General features: G+C 45.6%; 1 protein-coding gene across 1 annotated transcript in view; it reads right to left on the reverse strand.

Moving 5' to 3' along the window:
• Nucleotides 1–202: 202 nt before the first annotated feature.
• sh3gl2a (SH3 domain containing GRB2 like 2a, endophilin A1) overlaps nt 203–17,247 on the reverse strand; it is a gene marked incomplete at both ends in the record, with an annotated part of 32,339 nt that continues 15,294 nt past the window's right edge. Inside the window, 8 exons of the mRNA XM_084465578.1 lie at nt 203–399; nt 3,184–3,305; nt 3,416–3,519; nt 4,095–4,253; nt 4,679–4,812; nt 5,091–5,234; nt 5,477–5,549; nt 7,367–7,435. Of these exons, the coding sequence (XP_084321704.1) occupies nt 203–399; nt 3,184–3,305; nt 3,416–3,519; nt 4,095–4,253; nt 4,679–4,812; nt 5,091–5,234; nt 5,477–5,549; nt 7,367–7,435 (1,002 nt within the window). The remainder of the gene's footprint in view (nt 400–3,183; nt 3,306–3,415; nt 3,520–4,094; nt 4,254–4,678; nt 4,813–5,090; nt 5,235–5,476; nt 5,550–7,366; nt 7,436–17,247) is intronic.

A 17,247-nucleotide genomic window follows, 5' to 3' on the forward strand; every position in this document is an offset into this window, starting at 1 on the left:
CCCCAACTCCTTCTCTTGTTTTGAGTATGGGTCATGTACGGATAACTAGGAGAAAGAAACATGGGCTGTGGGATGTGGGAGGGTGGTGGTTTGAGGTTATTTAGGAGGGAATTACAGGCCAGGATTACCTTTTATTTAATTTTTTTTGCCACCGTAAAACATGGCTGTCGTGACCGCCGCCGCCACGCCTCGCCGGGCGGTCCTAGTGGGGCAGCGCCACCAGGATATCCACGTAGTTGACGGGGAAGAAGCCAGAGTTGCCCTGCAGCATGCCCTCGTACCAGTTGTCGTCAATCTTGTTGGTGAGGGTGATGATGTCCCCTTCCTTGAAGCCTAGCTCGCCCTCGTTCTCCGGGTCAAAGTCGTACAGTGCCCGGCAGCAGGGCTGGTCCATGGGAGCTGTTGGGGGGGCGGGGGGGAGAGAGGAGTTAGTTCAGAAGGAGGGGGTCAGGGGTGTAGATGTCGCAATGTGAAAAGGAAAAACAGTGTTTATAATCTCACCTGGAGACCTGGCTGTAACGGTGAGGGGGGGAGGAGGGCCGAAGGAGAGAAGGAGAGAGAGGGGGGAGAGAGGGATACAGAGAGAGAGCGGAAGAGAGGAGGGAGGGAGGAAAGAGAGAGGGTAAGAGATATTCATTATATATCAAAAAGATTCCAGCAGTGCGTGTCAGAATGTGATCACAATGAGGAGGTGCCACCGGTGCACACGTCTCGTACGAGAGGGTTTTTTGGAACGAGGAACGAGTACATTCACAAGACAAGATGGCCCTGGACGACACAAAAGAAAAAGAAAAGCAAAAAAGCCCACAGGACTTTCAAGAGCACTGCAGACAAGCTGCACTGCAAAACGAAAACAAAGAAACAAAGATGTCCATCCAAGGTCAAACGCAATGTAAATATAGACCAACGTCACTTTAAAAAACAGGAGGAAAAAAAGACGGGAGTGAAAAGAAAAGTATTTTATCTTCTGCATTTCTCTCTTGGCTCACCTGGAGATCTTGCTGCGAAGGGAGAGAGCGAGAAGAAGAGCACAGAGGATAAGAGGATAAGAACAGTCACGTGTGTGTTTATACCATTCCAACGGTGGCCCAAAACAGACAAGTATCGGTAGGGTCATGAATAAATCAACGTGTAACGTCAAGATCAAAAAACCGATCTGGGAAAAGAAACTATGAATTCAATTATGGATTTTCCCTGTGGAAATACCACAGCTGATTGCAACAGCACAGATCAACATCTAATAGGTTTACAACATTGTTATAATTTCATATTTCTATATTATTTTGGTTATATTACACATTCCTTTAGTCGTGTTTAATTCAATCTATTTTGGGCATTCATCACATAGAAGGATGAATCAATAAAAGGAAGATGACACAATTAAGGTTTAGATGGTAAAGCTAAAGCCTGCCTCCATTTTGTGTGTTTAACATTTTGAAATGTTGCACCATATAAACACCTTTTGTAGTAATCTACATCCATAAAATGAAATGCATAATTATTAAGTTAAAATGGCTAAGCAGTGTCTGAGACAGTATTAGTTGGAGATGGTTGATCATCCTGTTCATTCTCTCTCCTTGTAACTAGCAAGAGTGTGGGAGTGGGCGAGAACCACACATAATTGGATAAATCTCAATAAATCTGACACTTCACAAAAATTCAGAGATTCAAGAAGCAAGCAAACGTGGGCTGGATCTCTCATTATCCATCTATTGAGCTATCCTCATCGATCTGTTTTGACCTAGTTGGTCGCTGGTTGTCACCATGCTCTTTCATAGTGTTCCGTGAATCAATCCAAGCCACTGTGACATATGTTTATCTGACAAATGATAGACCTGGAGAACTGAATGGAGGCAGGCTTTAAAGTTCTTGAGTTAAGGAGAGGTGGAGAATCAAAAACACACACAGAAACAGCATAGGCTTTTCTGCACCGTGACACGGCTCGCATCTCCACATGGCTCATTGTATGTAACCATCTCTGACGACACTGAACCCCCAGCTTTAAAGTCCCCCCAAAAATCAGGGGATCTACAATAATGCCATGTGGAACACCAGTGGTCCAGTTCATGAAATAGTCCTGTACATGAAACAGTCCTGTACAAGAAATCGTCCTATACAAGGAATAGAAGAATATACAGACAGACGGATGAAAAAATAAAACAAAAGGATGAACCAAGGAATGAATGAAGGGAGCAGGAGGTGAACGGAGAGATGCTGGGTCTCTCAATGGTTTACAATGGGCTCACCTGGGGACCTTGCTGTAAATAGCAGAAGGAAAAGGTACGAAAAAAATGAGGCAAGGATAGATATGTAAGGATAGTAGGATTCATTGAAATTAAGATATTAAAAAGGACCAACTGAAAACATTGAGCAATAAACACAAAGACACACGGATGGAAACAAATGTTGACCCTCGCTCACCTGGAGATCTTGCTCCTGCAAGAAACAACACATTTACAAATAACACAGGGTAAGAGAGGCGTTCAGGTCGTCTTATCACTAAATACATCACACTGTCTGTATTGATTTAAAACAAACTCATGTGTAGTTTAGTAGAGGCTAGCCTGTTCTCTTTCAATAGCGTTTTCATGATTCACTCAGCATTATTTTCACTGCTAAAATTTGTTCTGGTCTGGAGATAACTTCCTAGACAGAGCAGTGAAATACACTCCAAACAAACACCTCCCATTTCAATATTGTGTCCTAGTTTGATTAGCTCCCTGATCTACCGGAATAACACATGTGTGGTACCACTCACCACCACAAGCGGCTGCTCTTTTCATATATTATTTTTTAAATAAGTTAAGTTTTAAATAAGTTTAAATAAGTTTAAATAGAATAATGAAGGAGAATCACAAATAGGAGACTTAAAAATCCTCAGAAGATCCATGCAGAGATAGAACTCAAAGAGATAGAACAAATTAAAATAATGAAACCCATGTAATGAAATAAATTAAACTGATTTGATTTGAATACACAACAGAAGACCGATGAGCCAGGAGATATATATAGAGAGAGAGAGAGACAGAGAGACAGAGACAGAGAGAGACCAAGACAGAGACAGAGACAGAGACAGAGCAAGAGACAGAGAGAGAGCGAGAGAGAGACAGAGAGACAGAGAGAGATATTCTGTCTATGGCTAGCTCCAGGGCTCCGGCTGAGTTCATGTTCTCCGGGTCTCACCTGGGGAGCGGGCCGCGCCACTGACGATGCCTCCATTGTGATTCTCGCTGAAGCTGAAGTCCAGGGAGGTGCGGGGCTTAGCAACAAACTCTTTCCGGGGTTTGCTGGATGCATCCCTTATTCTGAAATGGCAGTGCAGACAAGTCAGCACACATTCACGCAAATGTTTCAGTCCAAATGCCTACATTGATGATATGAGAGAGCGAGAGATCTGACTGGCACCGCTACCGACCTTTCCTCGATCTTGCTGGACACCTGGGTCAGGATCTCGGTGGCCCGGCTGTGGTACTCCACCTGGGCCTGGACCAGGGCGGCCAGCTGGCTCACTTGTTCAATTTGCTGGAGCAGACACAAGAGGGGCAGGGACGACCGTTATGTATGTGGTGCAGCACGCGGCGCCCCGTGTGAGGGGAGTGGGGCGTAAGAACTGTCGCACAGTCACTCCGATTGAACAGCTTAAACCAGTCGCTCACCCGGGCTCACCTAAAGGCTGACGTGAAAAGGTTTAGGTTTGTGAGAACTCAGTTTACATTGTACAATATAAACCTTACATTATCTCAACTTTATACTCATTTCTAACATTAACGACTTTACAATTCATACAATTCCACATAAATGTACGAAGTGTATGTATGAAGTGTATGAACTTGAAATTTGTACTGCGGTACATTTCCTGCTTTATTCATCCCGTTTTTAGTGACAAAACCAGACATTTGAACCAGAACCATGTCAATCAGCTATCAGTTTCGACTCAAGAGTTGGTCTACAGGGCGAAGCAGGTTTCATTGTATGACGGTTCAATGAAATTAGGAGATGAAAGAATGAAGAAGAATGGAATGTATATAAAATAATATATTTTTAATATATAATGACAGTGAAGGCTGTGGGTCGGTTTAAGGTTAGGTCCTTACGTCTCCCTCCAGTATGTTGAACATGCTCTGCTCTGCGATCTCCTTGGAGTCGTCAAACTTCTCCAGGGCCTGCTTGATCTCGTCCTCGCACACCTTGCCCTGGCGCTTCTTCTTGTAGTCGAAGTCCAGGCGACGGCCCTCCAGCTTCTTCAGGTGGTGCTGCGGGAAGGAGACGGAGGTGAGGAGAGAGGAGAGAGGACACAGGATGCTGGAGACTACTAACTAGTAAATCAAATGATTCATGGAAGGGAAGTTCCCGGATTCATGTCCGATCTGCGTATCAGCTACAAGTTCATATTTTTTCACATTCCAAATTTGAGTAAATAATAATACATCAAACAATTTGAAATAGCTGCATACATGAGTATAATAAATGAAATATAAACCAAGAATGTAAATCTAAACATGATCGATAGTGGAGGTAAAGATAATTGCCCGTATTATTACAATATCGGCCTACTCAGTACACTGTGTAGTATAATGTGCTGTGAAAGGATGATCGGCAAATGGCCTCATCCTGTCCTCATGAAAAAGGCTGCAGAGGTCATAGGGTCAGGTGGCGGTGAGGTTCTGCAGGGCCTCACCTGGACCTCCTTCAGGTCCTTATCATGGAGGTTCTGCAGGGGGTCGATGAAGTTCTGCTTCACCTCGATGTCCAGAGCGTCCTTCACCTCCCCCAGCTCTCGCATGGCCTCCCCGGCATCGATCAGAGCAAGGCCTTTAGAACACACACACACACACGCACACACAACAACACACACACACACACACACACACACACACACACACACACACACACAGACATACACGCACAACACACAGACAATCAAACACACACACACACACACACACACATACACACCCACACACACACACACACACACACACACAATCAATCTGTTAATACATTATCTCATAACAGTGTTGCTCTGTGTTTTAGGTCAGCCCGGGCATGGTGACAAGTTGGACTGGTCTACAACCAACACTGCTTCTTACCAAAGTTAGACTCCTCCCCCAGCTCCCTGCCAAACTTCTGCATGGAGTCCCCCAGGACGGTCTCAGCCTGGGTGTAGCCGGGGCCCTTCTCCTGGCCCCTCATCCTGGACATGGAGTTCATCATGCTCATCTTGGCTCTGGTGGCTGTATGGCGGGGAGGGGGAGAACAGTGAGCCCACCACCAGAAACACAATGCTGATCTGATCTCTGAATGAATACAGCTTGTTTTAGAAAGTAAATTACAATGATACAATGATGAATAGACGTCTGACTGTGCTGATGTGTTTTTGATATGAAAGTGGAAGGCCTACTTGTCTAACAGAAATAAAGTTCCATATTCCATGGACCTCATCTACACGTCGTAGGAATGGCACGTTCCTTCATACCTGGGTTTGGCTGGAGATACTCATTGGTCTTTGTCATAATGTCCATCACAGCCCTGGCGGTGGTATCCACCTTCTACTGACCACAACCAGAGAGGAGAGGGGGAAGAGGAGAGGAGGCAGAGGATAGGAGAGAATGAAGAAGAGATGAGCGAAGGGAAGAGAAGAGGAAAGAGGAGAGAATTTGAGAGAAGAGGAGGCAGGGGAGAGCAGAGGGGACGAGAGGAGAGGAGAGGAGAGGGAGAAGATGTTATGTTAAAGAGTCAAAATATGAAAAACATTAAAAGTGGGCCGGCTCCTAGCTAAAGATTACTGGGTTTGACCCCCAATGTTCACAGCCTAAAGCCCAAAGTATACTACTCCATATCCGTAATTCGTAATCCGACTCCGTAACTACGGAGACCCCTCGAGCATTCGCAGTTCTCCGTCGGGATGTCGGATACACAATGCAATTAGCCGCCCGATCGATCTTATATGCTGACTACTAACCATGTAAATAGTGTTGAAAATAAACTTCCAAAGCTTTTCAAATCTTATTTGGTGTTTTATTAGTCCTTAATGTGCAAAGTAAACAATGTACAAACCAGGGAAAGTCAAACCACGGAAAGTGATTCCGGAAATGATTTTGTTAGAGGACCAATCACAGCCCTTGCCATCTCCGTCCGTCTCCGTTGCCTCGACGGATAGTTAAAAAATATTGGATGCGCATGTAGAGCTACGGAGAGGGTCTCCGACAGGCTCTCCGTCGACAGTGAGGGCTCTCCGTATCTACGTACAGCACTTTACGGAGTAGTATAAATCCACCTTAACTGTAGGCTTCTGGGAGCAAAGTTCTTAACCCCTACCTGCTCCTCAACGTCGTATCCCAAAAATCATTGTAAGTCCAATAAAAGTGCTTAAGACACATAGCTGTCGGCATTAGTCTTTTTTATTTCTCTGAAGATGCAGAGCCCTATACCTGGTCCTAAATGACATGTATCTACAAGTTCAAAGATAGTCGCTTTTGATAAAAGCACCTCCTGAATTACTTAATAACGATTGAAAGGAAAATAAAACACCATTAATGTTCTTGGACTACCGATGTGTTAAATCTTTGTACTGCCACACGGGGGAGAGAATGAGGCATGTGTGTGCTTGTGTGTCGGTGTGTCAGGTGGCTTCAGCTCCTCAACAAACAGCTCCACATGGTTCAGCCTCGCTTCACGTCTGTACTGGGAGCACTGACCATTAGAGGTCGCCCATGCACGAGAACGCATGAAAAGGCGCTTTGACGTCACCAAAATTACGCAACTTGAGTTCGGAGACAACACGTTCACATGTTGGCAGAGTTGTTCTCCCTAAATGTCTTATTTCGGTAACAGTCACACATTTGTTTTGCCCTCGGCCCCTCGCACCGTGCGGGTGCTCACATATTTCCAGTCCGTCGCACCACCAAGTGGTCAGCTGAGGAGTCGCAGCTGGTACTGAGTGTGAAAGACATCAGCATAATGCTGTAGCACAAGGTGGGGGAGACCCCCATAACACCAGAGCACCAGGTAGGGGGGACCCCCATAACACCAGAGCACCAGGTAAGGGGGACCCCCATAACACCAGAGCACTAGCTAGGGGGGACCCCCATAACACCAGAGCACTAGCTAGGGGGGACCCCCATAACACCAGAGCACTAGGTAAGGGGGACCTTACACTGGAGCACTAGGTAGGGGGGACCTTACACTGGAGCACTAGGTAGGGGGGACCTTACACTGGGGCACTAGGTACCCGATTACCAACGTGTATTTTGCACGCTGAGTATGTCACTTCATATGATAAAGATGTCTGCTAAATTACTAAAAATAAATTGTAAATAGAGAGTAACTGGTGTTTTCTAGGTCGCCAGGTAGATGGAGCACTTGCCTTTTCCATCTCGGTGAAGTCATAGTCGAGTTTGGTGCCTTCTGCCCCTCCGACCTTTTCGCTCACTCGCTGCAGAAAACAACACAGAAATGAACATGGTTAATATTCATAGATGAAAGGACTTTTAAAATGCAGGTTTGTGGGGTCATAAATACCGACGATGTTGAGCTGGTAGGACAAAAAAAAAAAAGAATGCACAGAGGTATTTTTTCTTTCTGCCACACAAATGTAAAAAAGAAAATGATTGTTACAACAAATACATTGAGGAAAAGTGGAAGGAAAATATGATTGACTGTTGCTAGCCTAGTCTAGCACCACAGTGGCGCACACGTTCTACAGGAGAAACCGCACACATCTCCCATTCATCATTTCCGTTGACATTTATCGTCCATGAACACATGGGGGCAAAGCTACAATAAGCCAGCTTGAGCTTTTGGCTGCGCGTCTCCGTTTCCTAGTTGAAATACAGCGAGAGAGACAACAACATTGGTTAGTGAGGTGTCGAAGTGCTAATTACATGTGGAACGACGAGTGGGTGGAGTGAAAAGCAGGCAATTAACGGCCCTCGTCTTGTTCCTACAGCAGGTCGGCGTACACTGCACCACCCTTTAATCACAACGGGGTCAGATAGGACACGCTTTGGTCGGCGGGGAGATGGTAGGGCGTGTTATTCATTAGCGTAGTACAAGTTTTATACTGCGTTAAGTTTATATATACCGTTGTATATAACCCTGGTATACTGTTGACCTGAATGCTCGATATTGACCTGAATTCATCTTTCAAATAAGCGGGTGCAATGTGGAACTCTGAAATGGAAATCTGTGACTTAACTATGAGAAAATAAACAACCACACCCGTAACATTTTAGGGTTTCTTGTCCCCAAATTGGCAGGGCCAAAACAACACAGGCAACACAGACATCGGAGAAAACAGAAAGAAGAGCGATAGATGGAGGAGGTGATTTATTCATTAGACACCTGAGAATTAAATAAAGTTCAAACAAAAGTCACCCCTGCAGTGAAAATATTCAGAATGGCATCTTAACCCCCACTGAGAGCGCTACAGGAATGCATGTTTGTCGATAAACCCTGACATTGGGATTCTTAGGATAATTATACACGTGTCTTTGTACAAGCACACAGCTGTGCTCACAGCTCATCACGGTGCACAGAGGAGCGCTTCAGTCTTAGTAGAAGAATGCAGAAAAATGGTTAACTCGGGTGACAAATTCTCCTTGTTCTTCCTTCAATGTGTCTAGTCAAAATTGATTCTTCCAAGTTGGGGTCAGCCTTGTTTTTCAATCCCAGTAAAGAAGCACACGATCAAACAGAAAGGAGCATCACTAACAGGTCATTAACAACAGGTCTGCTGTTACATAAACAGTAGCAGTGTGGAAAGAGGAAAAGGGGAGGAGATAGCCATGGAGGAGTGGTACAGACACGGGAGAGACACACACACACACACACACACACACACACACACAAAGATGGAGGTGACATTGGGCTTTGGGTGATTGTTTGAGCCCATGGAATTACTTTAGTCTTTGGCCCTGGGTGCCCCACTCCCACAACCCCATCACTTTGGTTGTCTGTCTGTACGATAAGCTCCAGCAGCACAGCCCCTGCCCAACCGCACCACCTCCAGGTCTGTGATGTCATCAGTGGTCTCGGAGCGACAGTGATCTGACACGAGCAGGACAGGCCACTGCCCTCCAACGGCGGGGGGGGAGCGGGCATGGAGAGGGGAGGCGGAGGGAGGAGGCTGGGCGTGGGATGGGGGAGGGAGGAGACGAGGGGAGAGGATATCACGACACCAGCCGAAGGAGCACAGCGGACACACTGAGGAATCCGCTAACCGAAAGTGGAAGAATGGTCTCTCTGTTTGAAATGTTTTTCTTTGACGAATGAAAGAGATGAAAGTATTCCAGAATATATGTATTTTCTGTGTTTTTAATATCACAACAGGGCTGGGGTTGATGTTATACTTTATAGGATATCAAGTAATATATATATTAAAATCGATATAGAATAGAAACAATAGCAGCATCCTGACATGTAATGTCAAGTAATTAAGGATGAAAAATCTAGTCCTATATTTTATAACAGACACAAACCAGGGAATGATCTGCATTGGCCCTAGAGAGTGAAAGACAATGTGAGACAACGAGGGGAGTGAGACCGACATAGAGTGAGAAGGTTCTATGACTAAGCCAGGTCTTTGTTAAGATTGACACTATGCATCATCTGAGCAAAGCACTCTCTGATACCCTCAACTAATGTTTTGACAACCATGCACATCACACACACACACACACACACACACTGGCAAATGCACATGCACTGGCACCACCACACACACACACACACACACACACACACACACACACACAAACACACACACAGATCACACTGCAACACGCACATTCGCACCCTGCACATTTCGTGCTCAGCCCTACAGTTTCTGTCAACGGCGCCTCCTCAGTATCGCTATGATGTCTTCAAATCTGCCACGAGCCTGTTGCCATGACGACGGGCACCTGCCTGCACCAGGCTCATATCTGAATGCGTGCCTCTCTGTAGGCTATGTAACATTCCCCTCAGTCAGAATCACTCTCAGACACACACACACACACACACACCTCTACCCCACCTCACTACTGTACCTACACACCTCAGCCCACACCTGCTCCCCCCCCTCCCCCCAGAGTGTTTGTTTATGCTTGGCGATGACCTCATAATTCGGAGGACAGACAGCAGATATGAGGTGTGATTTGCATGGGACCTGCACCGGGGCAGAATGAATGAATGAATGAATGGTATATTCTGTCTGTGGAGTGCTGGTTGTGAGGGAGCTGTCTGGAGTCTGAGCACCAGAGTGATGAAGGCTGGACCTGGAATCTAATAATAATAATAAGAGGATTGCAGAACGGATGTGGAGGGGACTGCCCTGCAGGGTAGAAATCATCATTCTTCTGACAGGATGACTTCTGGAAACATTGGTTCTTTCAAAGTTCAGTTTTGTTTAAATAGTATTCTATAAATATATACATGCATGTATTTATCTATTTAGGAAAGAACGATTTTGAAAACCATCCATATCTCTCATTGCGGTTGTTCTAAGCCGTGGGATTAAGGTTGTCTAGCTAAACTGCTATCAATCCCTAGGGTTAGTGACTGTGTGCATAGGGCCAGCCCGAGTTTCAGTCTTCCTTTCAGCCTTTCCTCATTGATCGTGTTCTGGAAGCACTGCAGGCCACCTGGGAGCGATTTAGGAGCACCATTTAGCTTAGTATTCAATTATTTGTATATTTTTTTGTTTAAATATCACATTGTCAACCTTAGTGGTAAACTGCGACAAAAGATTGCCTTTTTTTAAACATAAATACAAAAAACCTGTCGGGGGGGAAACTCTTTTGTCACATCTATGAACTTTTGTTCCCATTACAGCCATTAAATGACTGTAATGGCTGATGCTTCAGGTACCTCATGCCAAGACTGACCTACCTGAATAAGTAATTTTAAACCAAATAGTTTGCTGAATGACTATGAAATAATAGTAAATCATTTTATTTGACAATACAAAAGGCTGCTTCTCCCTAACCCTAGGAGAAGGAAAGGGATTATCACCGTGAGCATGAGCCATCTTGGAGGTGAATAATCCCGGCGTCACTCTTTAGCTCCATGGTAGAGGAACCTTCAGCCTTTAACTTTTGATGGCATAACCAGATTAGCCTCTTACGGCTCTTTAGTGCTGCTTTCTTCTCCCTCTTCCTAAGGCGCTACAGCAGCCTGTAAAGGACAAGTTAGTCACTCATGAGGTCTATATTTAGATCACTTTGGATGGGTTGGATGGTTCCTTCCTCTATAGATAAACGACACAGTTTACTCTTCAGCACGAGATATTAAAGAAATACTAAATTGTTAAGTTGTTGCTGTTGTGAACCTTTTTCAACTGAAAAAAAATGGATTTCAGGGTTTACTACTTAAACCATTATTATTAAAGTATTTGTAAATATTTGTTCTATGTAAAATATGTTGATACTTGAAGATAATGCAATTAAATAAACTTATAATATTCTTGATGAAAATCATGAATCCATATTGTTTATAGATGTTGCTCATAGCAATGTTCTGATGTCATTGGCGGGCCTGAGTTATTGGTAGGAAGATATGATATTGTATTTCTGATTGAGGATTATTCAGGCAGAAGGACTGACAAAGACTGTTCTCATGGTAAATGGACTGCATTTATACTGCGCTTTTCTAACCAGTGTCCACTCAAAGCGCTTTACCTATTGCCTAACATTCACCCATTCGAGCCCACATACATACACCGATGGAGGTGTCAGCCATGCAAGGCGACAGCCAGCTCGTCCGGAGCAGTTAGGATGAGGCGTCTCGCTCAGGGACACCTTGACACTCAGCTAGGAGGAGACTGGGATCGAACTAGCTACCTTCCGGTTACCAGCCAACCCCCTCAACCTCCTGAGCCACATGCCGCCCAGAATCATCGAATGAAAATGATAAGGTCATGAGGTCAGATTTTCCTTGGCTAAGATAACAGCATTATTAACCTGATATAATGGACAGAAATGTCTCGTATTCAGTCCCAGAAAATGAATTGAATACAGTGTGCAAATGTTCTGTCCTTAGAACCAACCCTAAACGTTCAACTAATATAATTCTGGAAATGTTCCACGGTAAAGTCTGTCCCCCCATAATCTCGTCTTCGTAAACAACCACAAGATAATCAAACATCCCTGCCAGCCTGTAGCAGACGGAAACAGACAGAGACACAGACACAGACACACACACTCTCTCTCTCTCTGTCACCAGTCTATCATAGATATGATTCTAACAAAAGTGTCATAGAGTAAAAGGCAGAAGCCCCTTCCAAAATGTACGACAGAATAACGCACTGCAGCGCAAGAATGCGCTGTTTACGCACACAGCTGTTGAAGACTAATTGAGTTGTTCTTACGGAGACAGAGGAGAATAAAACTACCCGCAGAGAGAACCAAGGCAGTGTTGAGGGAGAGGAGAAACAACAAGCCAGGGAAATAAATGATAGAGCGAAAGAGAGAGAGAGATTTTCAGCAGGAAAAAGATGGAGGCCATTGTCAAATAACTAGACTCGGAAATCGGTAAACAAGGGGAAGAAAACTACAAACAATAAAAACAATGCCAGCAGTGGGGGAGGCCAGGCGGGGTGAGGCCAGAAGGGGTGAGGCGAAAGGTGGAACCAACAGTGTAGTTGCTGCTTTAAGTCTTTAAGTTATTGTGAGTCAGCGGATAATAGAGAAGACCTCCTTCCTTCCCTCCCTCCCTCCCTCCCTCCCATAACTTCCACCCTGGTCGCAGCCGTCAGCCTGGCGGGCCACCGGGCCGTTTATAACTGGGCCCCCCCTTCCTCCCAGACAGGATGGAGAATGACAGTCCAGCATACTTCAGTGATACGAGTGAGAGAGAGAGAGCGAGAGAGAGCAGCTGGAAGGACGAAGAAGGGGAATGCGTGTATGGGCTGCAGGCAGTTGCCATAAATCTGTGTGCCAAGTGCAGATAACCATGACACCCCCCCCATCCTCTCCTCCTACTTACTCTTCCTCCTCCCTTGCAGCAGATCTGGGCTCCTTGTATTCCTAGCGATGCCTGTTTCCCCACCTCCTCTGCCCTGGATGAGCCCAGACTGCTACACTGCTGGTCAGACCCGCTCCACCTGGTACTACAGACTCACGTCAGGATGGCCGTCGCACAAACTGAACCACACAACCACCACCAGCTCCACCACCATCAGCCCCATCATCATATCACCACCACCGCAACCACCATCACATCACCACCACCACCACCATCATCACATCACCACCACCCCCATCACATCACCACCACCACCACCCCCATCACATCATCACCCCATCACCCCCTCCCTCATCATCATCACCACCACCACCCCCATCATCATCATCATCATCATCATCATCATCCTCATCAGCATCGTCACCACCACCACCACCATCTTCCCCACTATCTTCACCACCACCACCATTGGTTTCCTTCCCTCCCGCTCGTTCTGCCCTTCAGGGAGAGAGGACGAGGTTGATGCAGCGGTAGTGGCTCGTTATTCTGCATGCCAGAGACCCTCTCCCTTCCCCCTCCCTCCCTTCCCCCTCCCACCCCGAGCGAATCTCAGCCAGTTGTATATACATGTGATATACAACAGGCTGATGTAACAAGTTTGGTGGTGAATCATTCCCGAGCAGTAACAACGTCACTATGCATATCCTTATCCGTGAGGGCTGAGTCACGGAGTGCGAAAGACCCATACGCGTCTTTACTGCTGACACAATGGACCATGAAAGCAAGTTCTCTGATAGGTAAAAACAGGACAGGATTTATTTTTTATCTATTAATTAGACAATGATACCAAGATCTTCAATGCAAACTTAATCACACAATCGATTAACATAAGAGCAGGTGCTCATTAAAAAATAACAAAAAAAACATAAGCCATTACAAGACAATTAATCCTGAGTTCAGCACCATCAGAGGAGTATTAATAATACAATATTTGGACTGATAGCACTATATAAAAAACAATCTCCAACTATCTCTCTTTAATCTCTGGTGAGGAGCACCATGACATCCCTAACACCTTTTCTCATATCAGATTGTAATCATTATTTTATTGTGTACTGTGTGTACCGTTGCTGCTTAGCGAGGAAGCACACAGGAAGTTGTTAGCTTAAAGTATTGTGATTGGATAAAACTAATCCGGATGTTGGAAGTTAACTTTTTGTTTTATGGTGTGTTCTTGTCATCCTCTTGGATGAGTCCAATATGCGATGTGCTTTAACCAACAGAATAATCTGCAGTAAGGGATTAACACTAGCATGATGAGAAAGAGACATTGCAGATTTGAGAATGTGGTGAATGTGATTATCACTAGACACCAACTAAAGCTGTGGTTTCTCACACTGGACCGAAATTAGTCATTTCGGTGTCCTGAGAATTAATTTCTAATATCCAAATATTTGAAGAAAGAGAAATGTTTCACTATGTATGTCACCAGTCTTTAACTGTTAAAGATGGATTGTAATTACTGACGGTCTATCTAAAACAGTGTGATCTTCACCTAACACTAGTTGACAAGGCGCTGTTGAAACTGTCTTACAGAGAACAAAAATAACCCTTTAGAATACTCAAAACCACTCGGCCATCATGGTCAACAATAGAGCTGATTCCTCCTCTTTAAAAATAGAATTGCCCATTCAGATGGCTGGATCAATCCCAGCTTCCATTAGTGTCCTGGGTCAGACAATAGTAGTAGAGGTTATTAATAGGTTGAAAACACGCATCATTTCCTGAATGCAGAGGTTATGCACACACACCTACAAGCATGTGCACGCACACACACGCAGTGTCACACACACACACGCACACACACGCAGAGTGTCACACACACACACACACACACTCCTATACAGGGGGCTATTAGGGGAGGATTATATTAATAATGACAACAATAATAACTTATAAATAATAAAATAATTACTTCACATAGAGCCTTACAAGAGACCCAAATGCTTATGGCCCAGAGGACTAGCAGAGCAGAGAGCTGTCTCCAAGAGCCAGCCTTATCTCTTAACTATTATCTCTGCAGTGTAACTCTCTGAACACTGTGACTGAAACCATTACCCCCCCCAAAAAAAGAAACCTTGCTCTCCCATCTCAGTTTTTATGAGCAGCAGAGGAACTATTTCTGGTTCTGGCCCGATTCCCCCTGAGTGCTAATCTGCGGACGCATTCCACACAGCCGGCACCGCGCTTACCGCTAGTACTGTTAGCGCACGCTGCTAGCATTAGCATCAGTGACGCCGTCGGTCACATGGAGCTCAATGTGAGACACCACCGTCCCCGCCCCACCCTGGCTGGTCTAATCCTGGCAGGGCACATCGAGGCCCGTGCTTTTAACAGTTCCCCGGGCGGGGAGGAGATTAAAAAACGACAGCAGTGATTAGCATGGTTATTAGCGGCGCAGAGCAGCAACTGGACAATAGCAGGGGGAGCAGGAGGAGGAGGAGGGGGAGGAGGGGGTGACCGCTCAGGGGGAGACAAATCGTAGAAGGAGGAGGAGGACGGGTCCTCCCTGACCAAATCTCAACCCCCACCGCCCCAAACCCGCCCTACACACCCTGCTCCTCAATCACAGGCTCCTCCTTCTATCCGCAGAGGAGGACGGGCAAGACCAGGAAGGAAGCAGCAAGCCCATATATGGTGTGCATGGAGGAAGAGGAGGAATTCATTCTTACTTACTCATGCTGGTGCCCAAGGGGAGGAGGGGTTGTGGGGAGAGGAAAAGGAAGAGGGAGAGAAGAGGGATAGGGCGCCAGCGCACTAATCTCTGGCTTCTTCTCTCCTCTCCTCTGCTCTCCTGTGTCCTGATTAGAGGGTATTTTACACAGACAACCTGGCTGAGCGCGGTGAGGGATTAACACCTTACAGCACAGCACAGCCCCAGTCTCTCTGTACCTCTCTGCAAGCTGAGGGGAGCACAGGAGGACACCGCTGTACAACCCAATCTGCAGGCAGGGGGAAGGGGAGAGGAGGACTGGCAGAGGGATAGAGTGACAGAGCAGGAGAGAGGAAAGGAGAGATAATAGAGGAAGAGAAAGGAGAGAGAGACAGAGCGAGGGATATAGAGAGGAGAAATAGGAGAGGGAGAAGGATGGAGGGAAGGTGAGAGGGAGAGGGCTCATGACTCGAAATGGCAAATGTTTGAATGTCACAAACAGTTGCATAACATCTATGTATGCGTTCTTCCAGCTGATTTACAAGTCATTTCCTCAGCTATATATTCATTCCCTCCTCTCCTCATCTCCCTACATCAAGGTCTTGGCGTCCTTGGCTTCATCATCATTATCGTCATCATATTCCTCCTCCTCCTCACATTGCTGACGTTTTCTGCCCCAGTTGTAAAGCGTCCGATGTGTTAGACTGCTTTTGTTGGAATTCTGTGTGTTAAGCTTTTTCTTTCTCATTTTCAGTAAAAAAAATATGCTTGATTATTTGTCTGTTTTTTTCTAGACTCGTGTTTTGAGCTTTCAGAGTATTTGAGTATTTAAACTAAGATAAAAGTGTCCACCAAATGGCATTTATTAATTGATGCAATCAAATCAACCCAACCCAAGATCTCAATGATCAATGGCCACAAATAAGCTATCCAAAGAAAACCCTATCCAGAACAAACCGGTTGGACACTGCTCCACGACCGAGCGGCTCCGCAGGCTGCGTAGCTCCCCGACCTCTGCGTCTCTCTCTCTCTGGGCGAGGGAGAGCGAGGCCCATGGCGTGGTAATCTGGTGTGTAAGCCTCTGCCCGGCTCTTATATAACAGGAGGGATGAAACCCGCAACCGGAGAGGCTGACGGCTGCGCGTGCGGCCGGAGACTCCAGCTGCCACTCCATCATGTGCGCTGATGTGTGTCCCGTCCCAGGAGCCCTGCGTGTTTTGACATCTAAATATACACGCGCTCTCCATGTGAATGAAAAACAATCCTCTGTGAGCTCCTCTGTGTTTTTTTTCCTCCTGTTCCAGTTGATAAATGACAGAAACAGGTTTTATTTTATTTGTGTGACGCGGGCAAATTAAATTGAAATTGAATTAGAATTATAGCAGTAGGAGGGAATAAAGTAGCAGGGAATAAAGTAGCAGGGAAGGTAAAATGTCTAAAATGTCTACTTTTGACGAGAGGTTTCAATTTAATTAGATTTGAAGCGTATATTTATATTAATGGCTTGGCACACTTGACAGCGAGGCGCGGTGTAAGTGGTTTCAGATGCGTCGATGGCAGAGACCGCACGGCGGCGGTCGTCAGAGCTCGTT

Source organism: Micromesistius poutassou, assembly GCF_964030765.1.
Source record: "Micromesistius poutassou genome assembly, chromosome: 3".
Taxonomy (NCBI): Eukaryota; Metazoa; Chordata; class Actinopteri; order Gadiformes; family Gadidae; genus Micromesistius; species Micromesistius poutassou.